The sequence below is a fragment of the Brassica oleracea genome, chromosome C2, assembly GCF_000695525.1.
Source record: "Brassica oleracea var. oleracea cultivar TO1000 chromosome C2, BOL, whole genome shotgun sequence".
In the NCBI taxonomy this organism is placed as follows: domain Eukaryota; kingdom Viridiplantae; phylum Streptophyta; class Magnoliopsida; order Brassicales; family Brassicaceae; genus Brassica; species Brassica oleracea.
The window spans coordinates 22,121,771-22,135,372 of NC_027749.1; the positions used below are offsets into that span (position 1 = coordinate 22,121,771).

Genomic DNA, 13,602 nt, shown 5'->3' on the forward strand with positions numbered 1-13,602 from the left:
AAAAACCGAACCAAAACCGAACCGATATCCGGATTGAACACCCCTACAATTTCCTCATATAAATACACACGAGGCGAGTCTATGATAACACGAGGCTAAAAATTACTTCCTCTTTAAAAATTAACCTTGTTGTTATCCTTATCGTCTAAAGACTTGTGCTCATATCACAAGAACCAAAACACACGTGTGGAAACTATCAAACCAAACTTTTGACCAGGGTGCTCAATTTCGAACCAAACCAGATTGAACCGATAAAACTACAGAAGTTGCAGAACTAAGAGGAGCGTTTAGCTGTTCTTTTTCCTTTCGGAACGTTTAAATGCAAATTTCCTTGGTAACCAAGGGAATGAAGAGGAACAATACATTTCTTAACGTTCCTCAAAAATATTACCATTCATAAGGAATATTTTTTCCTCTTCATTCCTTCTCATTTCCTTTTTTGTAGAAAATTATAATGCAAATTTGTTCCTTGTTAATTTTGATAAGGAACCCTTATTCCTCATCATTCCCAAAATTTTATTCCTATTCATTATTTTCCTATTCATTCCTAATGTTCCTCGATGGTTATCAGTCACACCCAAAATTTATAAAACCAGAGCTGTAGTGATCATACATAAACTTCTGCGTTAACCAACCGTCCAAGACCAGGCTAAAACTCTATAAGAAATTAAAGAAGCGTTTGTAGCAAAAACATAAATTAAATTAAGAAGCGTGGAAGGTGCGTGGAGTAAAAACAAGATAGGCATCTTCTCAAATCTCCGATGTTAAATTTAATAACTCAAAACCTAATCGTAGTGTATACAAAGGTGTATGTGCATGTATACACATTCGTGTATAAATACCAATCACATGAACTCACATTTTCTTCATTCAGTAACATTCATATCTAATCGACTACGTAAACTTAAAAAAGTATGAATCATAGGTTTTACTTCCTTCTTACCTTGACCGCTGCTTTGGCCGCAACCGTAAACGCCCTCAAACCAGTTCTCGACACTGATGGTGATATGAGACGACACCTCTATTACCCATGTATGTTTAGAGACAATCTCTAGAGGACCCGTCTAATTTTATTTATTTTTAATTCGTAAATGAAGAAATTTACTGATTTACTCCTGTGTTTTCTAACCTAATCTAATAGACATAACCGCCGACAAGTTTTTTTTTCATTTTCTTCTTTCTCTCTCTCTTTTCTCTGCGACTTTTCTCGTGCTTCATCTCTTCTTTCTTTTTTTCTCTACAGTCAAATCAGATCTGCTGTAAGTGATGAAACAACTGTCGAAGGTTATGGAAACAACATCAATGGCGATCCTTCTTCTTCTCGTGCTATAGATCTGTTCAAAACAGCGATGACTCAACCTATGCGCTCCAGATCTGTGTTTTTTTTATATATAGTGTTATTGTAAGATTCTGGGTTTTGTATGAGTTCATCAATGGCTTACAACCTATGCGCTCCATAAGTGATTGGATTCTATTTTTTTTGTTATGTATGTTTCCGATTTAGGGTTGTTAAAGAAGATTCTGTGATTTTTATGATTTAGGGTTCTCCCTGTTCTTGTTCTCCCTCTTTAAGGCATTTTTCGTGTTTTTTATTTATTTCATCTTCGGATCTGATTTTAGTAGTACTCAGTATAACTAGTATAATATTGTATATGATGTATACTTAACACATTAGTAGTACGCAATATTACAAATATGATTCAGTATAACTAGTAAAACTCAATATAACTAGTATAACTCGGTATATCTAACTCACTAGTAGTACACAGTATTACAAGTATAACTAGTATAACTCAGTATAACCAGTATAACTTAGTAGCACTCGGTAAAACTACAACTCAGTAGTACTCAGTATAATCAGTATAACTTAGTAGAACTCGGTAAAACTACACCTCAGTAGTACTTAGTATAACTCAGTATAACCAAGTATAATTCAGTATAACTAACATCAGTATTACCAAGTAGAACAAAGTACAACTAAGTAAAACTATACGATACAATGTAATATCCGAAATTTGAAATTTTAAAAATTCAAAATTTTGAAATTTTAAAATTTTGAAAATTTAAAATTATTAGAAGATATAATTTCGAAAATAAAAAGGGCAAAATCGGATTTCCATATTTCATTAAAGCAATGAGAGTATAGGAGATTTGAGAAGCCTGTAGGAGATTACTCTATCACATCTAGGGGCATGGGAGAAGTGGGCTCTGGTGATATCATATTCGATGGCAGTTACTACGTTCTCCCTCGCATTTCTGACCCTGGAGGTGGCGGCCTGAGTCTCACCTACCGTGGTGGCAATTGGTGTCCCCTCTACATCGAACAGGAATATTCAGAGGTTAACAGGGGCATTCCCATAAAATTCTCAGACTGGATGATCAAGTTGCGTTTGTTCCCGAATCGACGAGCCTCAACATCCAGATGGACGTCCCAGCCACGATATGTGGTCAGTCAACCTATTGGTATGTCCCTCCGCCGGAGGCTGGCATCATTGATCCGTTTTTCATAGCGGCTGGTCCTAAACCGTCGAGTTGTTTATTCCATATCAAGAAAATAAATGATGCTCTTGGCGGCTACAAGATTGTGTTTTGTCCTAACGATAGCGATTGCAGCGATATTGGGATATTTGTAGACCGACATGGCGTTCTGCATTTGGCTTTAAGCTCTACGCCATTCCCGGTCGTGTTCATGAAAGCTTTGGGGACAGAGGCATTGCCCAAAACTATGTCTATTGTCTAAGAAAAAGGAAAGACAGCAAAACTAAAAGGATAAGAGCACGATTATCCGCGTCTCTTATGTGAGTATTTAGGTATAATTCTGATTAAAAATAAAAGGAAAAAATGATTTAACTTAAGCGACGTCTCCTAATTAAGCGTCACAAGAGACGGTTCTTCTTGGACACGCGTCACTTGATGGGGGAAAGGGAGGAAAAAACGAGGGCTGGGCATCGACTCCCCATGATGCGGAATCGAAACGGAAAGCTTCTCATGGCAATGGTTCATGTATCTCCCGTACGCAGACGACGGCGAGTTCGGCGGGGAAGGCGAGAACGGAGATTTCAGAGATCAATCGCTGCTTGAAGACGACGGCGATCCCTGTCTATGAGGAGATAGAACGGCTCGGATCTTGGCTCCGGAGACGCGATCGTACCTTTATCAAATTGTACAATGGAGATTCCCTGGTAGGGAAGAAGTACGAATGCTTGTCTCTATTGATCTATTCTACTGAGCTCCCTTTATCTCATAATGTAAATGTTCTACATGTTTTGATACTCTCTTTCAGGGTGAGAATCTAGTTGTGGCTGTTGATGACGATGGGTTGTTCACTGAGAGAATTACCCATTTCAGTGTCGGTATGTCAAAGATGCAGACAAGGATATAATTGAAGCCGTGAAGTTAATTATTGATGCCTAACTTCTAATAGGCCTGGATGATTTTTCAAGTGTCTGAGGATCTATGTGCATTTTGGACCATTGGATTGTTAATTCTAGGCGGCTTCTTATTGTCAAATAATATTTCTTGTTATCTCAGGCCAAAGGCAGGCTTGTTAAAACGGGGAGCTTTGTTCACTCATATCCATTTTGCTGGCGATCAGACACTCCTCTCATATATAGAGCCGTTCCCAGTTGGTATGCTTCTTGCTTAATATGAGCTTGAGCTAAGGTCTTAGTTGTTGCATCATTCAGTCCTAGTTCCAGTGAGGCACTTTATCTTGATTTCCATGTTTTCATTTCCATACTGTATTTATTTTAGTAAGTAGTGAACATCAGATTTGTATGGCACGTAGAATTAGCAAAGATCATATGGAGCTTGTTGTTTCATTCTTTTGCGTTGTTAGGAGGCTGAAGTTTGTTTGTGTTTGTCCTGTTAGATTTGTGCAAGTGGAGCTGTTGAAGGAGCAGTTGCTAGAAAACAATAAACAGACACACTGGATACCTGATTATGTGAAGGTCACTGAAGAAAGATCAATGATCTATATATATTACAAGTATAGCAGTTTTAGAGAATGACGTGAATACATTTTTCATGATATCTTCTTCTTGATTGACCTGCAACTCATTTGTATCTTTGGTTCTCAATTTGTTCTTCTTGTCACACCTTAAGAAGAATCATCTCATGGAGTAACATGTTCATCTCATTAAACAATGTTTAAGTTTTGTTTTTAAGAACCCCTAAATAAGAGACTCCCATTGGAGCACAAAAATGTTGGTGTCTTTTAATTTGGTCTCTTAAGCAACATTTAATACTTTAAAATTATTAAGAGACCTAAAATAGGTATTTGGGTTAATGATGCTCTAAGAGTTACAAGCTACGAATAATAATAAAACTCTATCCGTGTTTCATGTTTTCTTCGTTCATCTTAAATGGAATAAAACATCGTTCCTTTGATTTTATTTTTTCTTTTTAATTCTCTCCCTACTTTAAGATTCAATTCGTACTAGTGTGTCTCCCGTGTTGCGCACCGGGCAAATCTCTTATGTTTTTATTTTTTTTATTTAAAGGTATTAAAGACAGAATTTGATTAACAAACTGAAATTAGATTAAATACACACACAAGACCATTTTACCTTCTCAACATCCTTACGCTTTGACTTTGTCCTTTCAGACCCTGAAGTTAGATTAAATACTCACGTGTAATTTACAAATAAGACTAAGTCTAACTTATATACAGCTAAAACTACATTTATAAAATAACTTTGATTAATCATAAAAATATGAGTATACTTAAACAAACCATTAAACTTATCATGTATCTCTGATTAACCGCAACATATAAACTTATGTTATTAGCTCACTGAATACAAATATTAGTTTGGAGCTTTTGTATTACTTCTTTATGTCTTGCTGTTCATGTGTTTTTCCTAATTTAATTTACAATCTATGACTAATTTCTTTTATTACGTTCATAGCTACTATACCCACCGTAGTACTTTAATGGTGTTTTCAATTTATATTTTGTTTTAAAATCTGTTGTACAATAGAAAAACAATTAAAACAGAAATACTTTACCTTTTATAAGAGTTTGTTCCTCGTAGACTTCCATGTCTCTTCCATGTCTGCATGTTCTATCTTTCTCCTTTTTAGTCGGATCTTACTCTAGATCTCTTTTCACTATTGAATTAATCTCCGGTAATTCAAAGCCATCATATCCACTTTTTTTGAATCTTCATAGCCACAAAGAAGAAAGATAACAACTGGAGAATACAGTTTAATGGAACTCGGCTGACTCGTACCACTGTATACGGGTCCGGCCAATTCTGTATTATAGTATTGAAGTTGAAAAGGAATTAGGAGTGTAACTTTTTCCTAATTTATTTACTTTTGATTGAGACTTTGCTTCCAATATATAGGAGCAGGAAATAAAGCTTGTGGAAGGAGGAGGATTATGGGTAGTGGGATACGTGTAATACAGTTTTTGATATTTTAATTATTTTTAAATTTTGTAAATATAAATTATGTGGCAAATTTTGATTGGTGAAGTGACTTTTAATTTAGTATATAAAGGATAATTTGGAAATTAGAGAGAAACATTTTCTCGATTTCTGTTACAAGTTACAACTATAAAGCATAAACGCATCAAGCTTGAGATGTGGAGACATAACCAACATAGAAAAATAAGAGCTAGAATTACTTCAATTCAATCACACACAGTTTAGTTCTGTGATTCTCTCACTTGGTTTTTGTTTTTTTTTTTGAAAAAAATAGTGCAGCCTCTGCATTACATTATTTTGGGGGAGGACATATAGTTCACACATTAAGATAGTTGATTGCGAAACTTAACGAAGATGCTACCCTTTTGAAACTAGTGTCACAAAGACAAAATACAAATCTTTCAATGCCCATCTTTCGATAATTGGATAAAACTCGTCAAATCTTACAATAACCATCTTGATCATCTTAGCCTTAACCTTGAACCTTGACTTTACCAGATCAATATTTCTAAAGTTTTATGAACCTTGCACTCTAAACACAGAGACGTAGGCACATAACCACTAGAATACACACAACCTTTGCCAATTTGGATGTCCTTAAATTCTTATTCTAATTTGGTGCCTAAAGCCCATGTTTTACCAGCTTTAGGTCAAGGCCGACACTGAATAGCCATCACAATCAGAAGAATGCCACAAATCAACACATGTTATAGGATTCACATTGTCATCAGAAATCATTACGATAAAATAATTCTACGAGTATTTATAAGATTAACAGTATTTTATGGTTTTGATGATATTTAAACATTATAAACTTATAATTTTATATTAGTTTGAAATTTCATAAAATTGAGTTTTGAAAGTTTTAGACCTTCATGTACTTTAATAAAAAATATACCATACTATTCTATTTTATAAATATCTATATAGAATGAGATGTTGTCGACGTTGTGAGTTGTACGGTCACTTGCAGTAGGGAATAGATTGTTCAATTTTGTGTCAAACTATCCCATTTCCCACCCTATGTTTACATGCCTATTTTGTTTTTAAAAAGTTCATTATAGTCATTCAGCCAATTCACCTTTTTTGATATTGTGATACAAGTGTAGTACGCTAATTTTTAACATATTTTGCAAGGCGTTAAATTTGTAAATTAATTTGAGAGGGACATAGCTAAATGGCCCTTCAATACATAGAGCTCAAGAAGCACAGATCCATTTTATTAGGAAACTTGACCCATAATAGAAAATGACAAAAAAAAAGTAAGCGATTGGTGCTTGGAAAGTGTAATTTATATTACAGTTCTAATTGTGTTTAATAAGAGGTTAACGCTTTTAAAACACGAGGCTTGAAATTACTTATATACTGTACTATTAGCAGATTCTTTGGGATCTTTCCTCTTTATTTAACCTTGTTGTTATCCTTATCTTCTAAAGATTAATTGCGCTCATATTCCAAGAATCAAAAACATGTGTGAAAACTATCGATGGTTAACAAAACTTCTGACCAGGGTGCTCACTGCTCAGTTTCGAACCAAACCAGATATGATTGAACCAAAAAAAATAATAGAAATTACTGAAGTAAGGGGAGTTATAGTTTTCTTTTTTCTTTCAATAACGTCTGAGTATCAAAACTTATAAAATCGGAGCTATAGTGAACATACATATATAATCTTATTCGTTAACCAATGGTTCAAGACCAGGCCAAACTCTATCTCCCCGCAAGAAATAACTAAACAAAAAAATTAAAGAAGCGTGGAAGGTGAGTGGAGTAAAGAAAAAGCATCTCCTCAAATCTCAAGGTAGTTGTTTAATTTAAAAGTTAATAATTCAAACCCTAAGCATATGTATACAAAGATGTATGTGCATGTATACACACATTCGTGTATAAATACTAATCCCATGAACTCACAATTTCTCATCCAATAACATCAAATCTAATCAACTACATACACTCAAAAAAGGATGAATCCTATGTTTTATATCCTTCTTGCCTTAACCGCTGTTTTGGCCGTGACCGCAAGCCCCGGCGAACCAGTTCTTGACATTAATGGTGATATCATATTCGACGGCAGTTACTACGTTCTCCCACGCATCTTCGGCCCTGCAGGTGGCGGCCTGACTCTCGCCCCCCATGGTGGCAACAATTGTCCCCTCTATATCGGACAGGAATATTCAGAGGTCAACAGGGGCATTCCCGTAAGATTTTCAGACTGGAGGACTAAAGTTGCGTTCGTTCCTGAATCAACGAACCTCAACATAGAGATGGACGTCAAAGCCACGATATGTGTTCAGTCAACCTATTGGTATGTACCTGCACCCGACATGGTGTTTGAGGCGGCGTTCATAGCGGCTGGTCCTAAACCATCGAATGATTTCTTCCAGATCAAGAAAATTGAAGATTCTATTGGAGGTTACAAGATTGTGTTTTGTTTTAACGGTGAAGATTGCGTCGATGTCGGGATATTTGTGGACAAACATGGCGTTAGGCGTTTGGCTTTAGCCTCTACGCCCTTCGAGGTTGTGTTCGTGAGAGCTAGTGAGACAAAGACTTCGTCCAAGCCTGTTATGTCTATTATAAGAGGATAAGAGTTATAAGCTACGAATAATAAAACTCTATCTGTGTTTCATGTTTTCTTTGTTCATCAATCGTCATAAATGGAATATAACATCTTCCTTTGTTTCTTTTTCTTTTAAATTCTCTCTCTAGTTTAGGATTCAAATAACTTGGAAATTAAACATAAACATGTTCTCGATTTTTGTTACAACTGTTAGGCTATTAATTAAGCTCTTGATGGAAAGCGCATCAAGAGCCAGATGTAGGAACATTATAACCAGCATAGCTCTTTTTTTTTTAAACATAACTAGCATTGAATCAGAAGATCTTGGATTAGTTCTGTCGATATATTTTCCTCTAAGTTACATAGCTCTAGAAAAAGTTGATGCAGCTTCTTTTGGTTCTAGAGAGTGGGTTGTGTTTGGTAAATGGAATGGAAATTGACCAGAAACAGATTATGATGTTTGTGGTGCTGATATATTCATTTTTTTTTACGTAAAACATACGGTAGACACTTTATAAATTAATACTCGATAAATTAATAAACACTATAAATTAATAAATTTTTCCGGTCATGAGTTGGACCAATTCAAAATATAATACAAATCAATAAAATAATAAAATAATAAATTTTTAGAAAGTCTTATGTAAATATATGGTACCATTAAAATTCTAAATTAATAATATATCCATATATACATTTTATATAAGTATAAACTAAACATTATGCTGTTGGTTTTATATTCACAATGAAATTATCTCTATTTTCTTAAAATTTCAATATATTTTGACAGTATTTAATAAAATTATATCGAAAATCACATTTGGATTCTATGAAACATAAAAATAAATACCAAATAATATAGTAAAACAATATGAAAGTCTAATGTCTAAAATTTATATAGTTTACATATAGTAAGATTAACTATTTTCTTATTTTATAAATAAAAATATCCAAAAAAAGATTTTTTTTTAAATTAAACTTTTTGTAAATTAATAACTCTATAAATTAATAAAATAATATATTCTCAACATTATTAATTAATAGAGTTTTTATTGTATTCGCTTTTCTGATAAGTTTTCACAAAGAAATAAAATAGTTAGCAATCTATTAATTAATAATAGCAATCTCAATTAATGTTGAAAATTTGTGTCTTTTCAGTTAGGTAACTATTGCAACATAAATTAATGACAAAAGGTTGTGTCTTGTAAACCATAGAACTATTGAAAATGAGTGAAGCAAAAATGTTAGATGTTAGATATGCCTTTCCATTTAAAAAAATATATTAGAAATCTCATTCAATGTGAAAGGTCGTGGTTTTTCAATACGTAACTATTACAAATGGTTATTAAATGTTTTGATGTGTTTTTTTTTCATATGAATGTATTTTTATATTATAATCTTTTAGTAAAACTATAATTAGAGTGTTTTATTGTAATTATGTGTCTCTTCAAAATATATTGTACAGATACAATTTTAAAATTACCTATAATTTAAAAAGTTATGACTTTTCATATATATCTTTGAAAAACTATAAATATGCATGATCATGATCATGAAACTTTTTTTCAAATAAAAAAATGTTAACAAAGGATAGTAAGAAGAGTCATTTGTGTTTGGATAACAAAAAGAAGAATTTAACAAAATAATGAAATTATTAGTTTTAATTTTTTCTACTAGATGAAAAGGTGTGTTTTTCTTTCTTTTTTTTCTTCAAAATTTCATTTCTGATCATGTATGTTCCATGATCATATGAACTCACATTTTCTTCATCCACTAAGATTCAAATATAATCAACAACATTGTAGGAGTTATGATACCCACTTGTTCCAGAATACAAACTCATAATACCTCTACCCCTTTCACTACTCATACGATTCATTCTTGTTCATGACTCAAGAATTTTTCACCCAATTCACGGCCGCAGCGCGCTACATCTGGGGTGGATCCAAGATCCATAACATCCACTATAAAGTATCGGAAAACACCTCTGATGTGGTTTACAAGATCATTACTCTCTCTGTCATAGGTATACAAACCCTAGAGAGTATAAAGAGATTACAAGAGAAGTACATGGCTAAGAGCTAAGTCTAGAACAACATATATATGTCTAGCTTACTCTATCTCTCCAAGAGATGCCATGGAAGCACTACCTGGATGCTTGAAGATCCTGCCTCCCAGAGACTTGCTTTCGCCACGCTTTGTGCATGGAGATCCCTGTCGTGATCTCTCCTTCTTTGTATCAACACTTGACCTAATAAACTTCAATGATTAGGCCCATATGTTGTCCGCACGTAACTTGTGCAAGCCGACCCAACATTAAACATGTCTGATGGGCTTGACCAAACCTCACAAAACTCCACCTGTTTGGTCCAAGTCCATAACCCTTCCTTTGTGCCGACACCTTCTGATGCTTGAGTAAGCCTGCTTATCTTCTTGTTTTCTCTTATCTGTTCTTACTTCTCTCAGCTCCATCTTGAGCCAAGCTTGAGTCCCTTCATGTTCTTCTTGAAACATGCATAAGCTTCAACTTATACACCACAACCGCTTAAGTAGATTAAACACTTAAATCCACTTAGCCCTATCAATGAACATAGACATCACCCCTGATGAAAGGTATGTGACAATCCCATTGCCATTCTGAATTTTCATCTAATGTCCTGAGTTGTGAACCCAACTGCTACACTCCAAGTGTCAAGCTCAACTCCTAATTGACGCCGTGTTACTTCATATCTTGTTACTCCTCGTGAACTTATCAATAACACAACATTGCTGTCAAAATCACGAATCTGTTCAAGTGCTTGAACAGAAACCTGAACATCTTTCTGCAAGTTGATTTCCTCCTTGGCCTTTCGATTCCACTCATGCGCATTGAGCCTTGAATCAAAAGTCCTCCAATTCTGTAAAACATCCTTCGAATCATATATGCTTCAGTCCTGAAACAACTTCTGATTCTCTACTTGTTTAAACCACTTCAGCCTTGAACACCTTTTGTACCGACATTATTTCTAACAGAACACACCATCCAGCTAAACACCTTGCTGAACAGACTTTCGTAACACCCCCGAACCATCCTAGACATATGGTCGATCAACCGGCCAACAATCAAACAAAAACATGACCGATCGACCATCCAACACCCAAGATTAGAGATGAATGAGCCAACCGGCCAGCCAACAATCAAACAAGAACATAACTGACCGTCCAACCCAACACCATGTCTAGAAGCGCTATGTGACGGGCTAGGGACGATCAGGTCAAAGTCACAAAATTTACTCCACGACCTAGACCAGTTCATCCACTAACTCGTCCCATGGCGTCAACGTACAAGACTTTTCAACCCGTACACAGAGTTAGCATTTTCCGTTAGATCAAGGCCTAAGGCTTTTCAACCCGTACCACGACCTAATGTTGTGTTAGACCGGACTAGTCAAATATCAGAGTACTCATGAAGCGCATATAAACACTTACTTTTATTCATCTAGGAAATATTCATACATTGAATAATTCAAGACTGGGCCCGGCCTAATGCCAAATCGAGTTAACTTAACACAATTCAAAATACCGTTTACAAAAGGCATGAAAATCTACACTGGCGGTCCTAACGTCCAGCTCCAAGCTATCCGATCATCCTTACCTAAAGAGCCCTGCAAAAAGGACAACGGAGTTGGATGAGTAACCTAATGTTACTCAGTGAGCTGGCGGCCTCTACCTGTAACCTAGACTCTAACCTAGACAACCCAAAATAACAATCAATCTAGCCCTAGCATGCAATAAAAGCTAAGGCTAAGCAAACCGTTACTAAGTTAGACTTGGCCTCTTGCCATGATCTAGCTTCAAGTAACGGTAACCTGCATTAAAACAAGTTAACAACCAATCCCTAGTTAACCATATATATTTCTGAGTTTAGTACTCATGCAGTGTTAGACACTTAGACTATATAAGTATCATTAGCCGGTCGACCAACAATCAGACAAGAACATGATCGGCCAACCAATGATACCGCATAGCTTTAATATCCACCACCCTTCACAAGCAATCCCTCAAACACATACATGCCAACGTCAGGCCTACACACGTACAGGCCAATGTCAGGCCTACACTAACGAAATACACACCAAGCCTAATCCGGTACCTAAGCCAGAATTAGGACTTAATGTCAGAAACTTGCAAGCAAATCAATCAACCACAATAACAATAATAAGAATATGAGTATCTACGACTCGATCTAACTCGTAACACCGTATATCGGTGTTACACTGACTCGAGGGTTCCATAACCCTTACAACACTCTAACACAAAACTCTAACATGGGCCCTGGTGACTTCATGTTCCTCCTCTCTATCGGCAATATCTTATCTCCCTACCACAAATGCCAGAAGAAGAAACTTTCAACCGACCACGGCCCACAGTCCTTCTGGTCACCGCCCGACAGTCCACAGTCCTTCGGGTCACTGCCACATTACACTGTCGTGTAATCACTCAGCCATAGGCCATGATCCCGTCTCTCTGAGTCTTCCCGATCCAGCAAATAAGGGGTTTCCTTGAACCCGCTGAATACGAGGGCGAGAAAACACTAGTCCACCCCAAAACATGCCTAGCATGGGCAGGTTTCGCACCTACGGATGGCATAACACACGACACACAATCCCTAGGAAAGACCTAAGGGACAAGACTCCTATCCAAAACTACACAATACTTAGGAGTCTAGACACTAACAACTAATACTCGTAGTCCTGCTTATATGGCATAGGACCCGTAGTACCAGCATCACAACTAGGAGATCGGCCTATATGGCCAAAGATACCTAAACAACAACATTATCACTAAACAACTCAACAAGTTAGTCACTCCCTTACCAAGAGATGACAAACCTCAATCAACAAGATTAATTAAACGAACGAGCATTTAATTAAATCTACTCAATCACCCCGTTACCCAGATAGTTCGGCCTCCTGCTACGACACTATCTTTAAAGATAACAGGAACCTGCACTCAACCATATAAACATGCAAGAATAGAAAACATAATGCATCCTAGTCTTAGTCCTAATCAGGTTATCAACTCAGTCTTAATTCCATTCATCTCAGCTTAGCCCTTGCTAAACTAAGTCCGGTTCCATAAAAAAAATAACCCTAAGGACTCTACCATTCAATAGCGTGATCATTCTAATCTATATGCGACTCGATCTACCCTAAATTTCAAGTGAGATTCAAACAAGCCAACTCACAGTGTTCTAGGCGAGAAGCAGTTGGTTGATCGGAGAGGACTTGACCAAAACCCAAGGGACGCCTTGACTGGACTGGACTGGACTGATCTCGACTTGGACAGAACCTCGGCTTCACCACGAAAAAACTGACAGGTCTCGACGGACTGATCTGGACTTGGACAGAATCTCCTTTAGCTTCTGGACAGTTCTTCGAATTTCCCGGCGGAGTATCGACCAGAACTTCGACTGATCTGAACCCATGGAACTGAACTAATCTTGGAAATCACCTCCACTTGATTGTAGGAGAATGTGACTGGCTTGGACGTTTTGATTTGGAGAGAGCTTCCGCCTCACAGTAGAGAATCACCGATTTGACGGAACTTGGCCTTCTCGATGGAATATCG

The 13,602-nt window shown here is 36.2% G+C and overlaps 1 protein-coding gene and 1 pseudogene across 1 annotated transcript; both read left to right on the top strand.

Annotated features, from left to right (window-relative positions):
• Positions 1-914: 914 nt before the first annotated feature.
• On the top strand, positions 915-2,740 carry LOC106323705 (annotated as a pseudogene).
• Positions 2,741-7,372: 4,632 nt separating this feature from the next.
• LOC106323706 (alpha-amylase/subtilisin inhibitor-like) lies at positions 7,373-8,020 on the top strand. The gene has a single exon (XM_013761788.1). It carries the CDS (start codon positions 7,397-7,399, stop codon positions 8,018-8,020), a length of 624 nt encoding a protein of 207 aa, XP_013617242.1. The 5' UTR covers positions 7,373-7,396.
• Positions 8,021-13,602: the final 5,582 nt, after the last annotated feature.

Coding starts and splice junctions, on each gene's coding strand:
- LOC106323706 (XM_013761788.1), top strand. CDS start 7,397: ATGAATCCTATGTTTTATATCCTTCTTGCCTTAACCGCTGTTTTGGCC.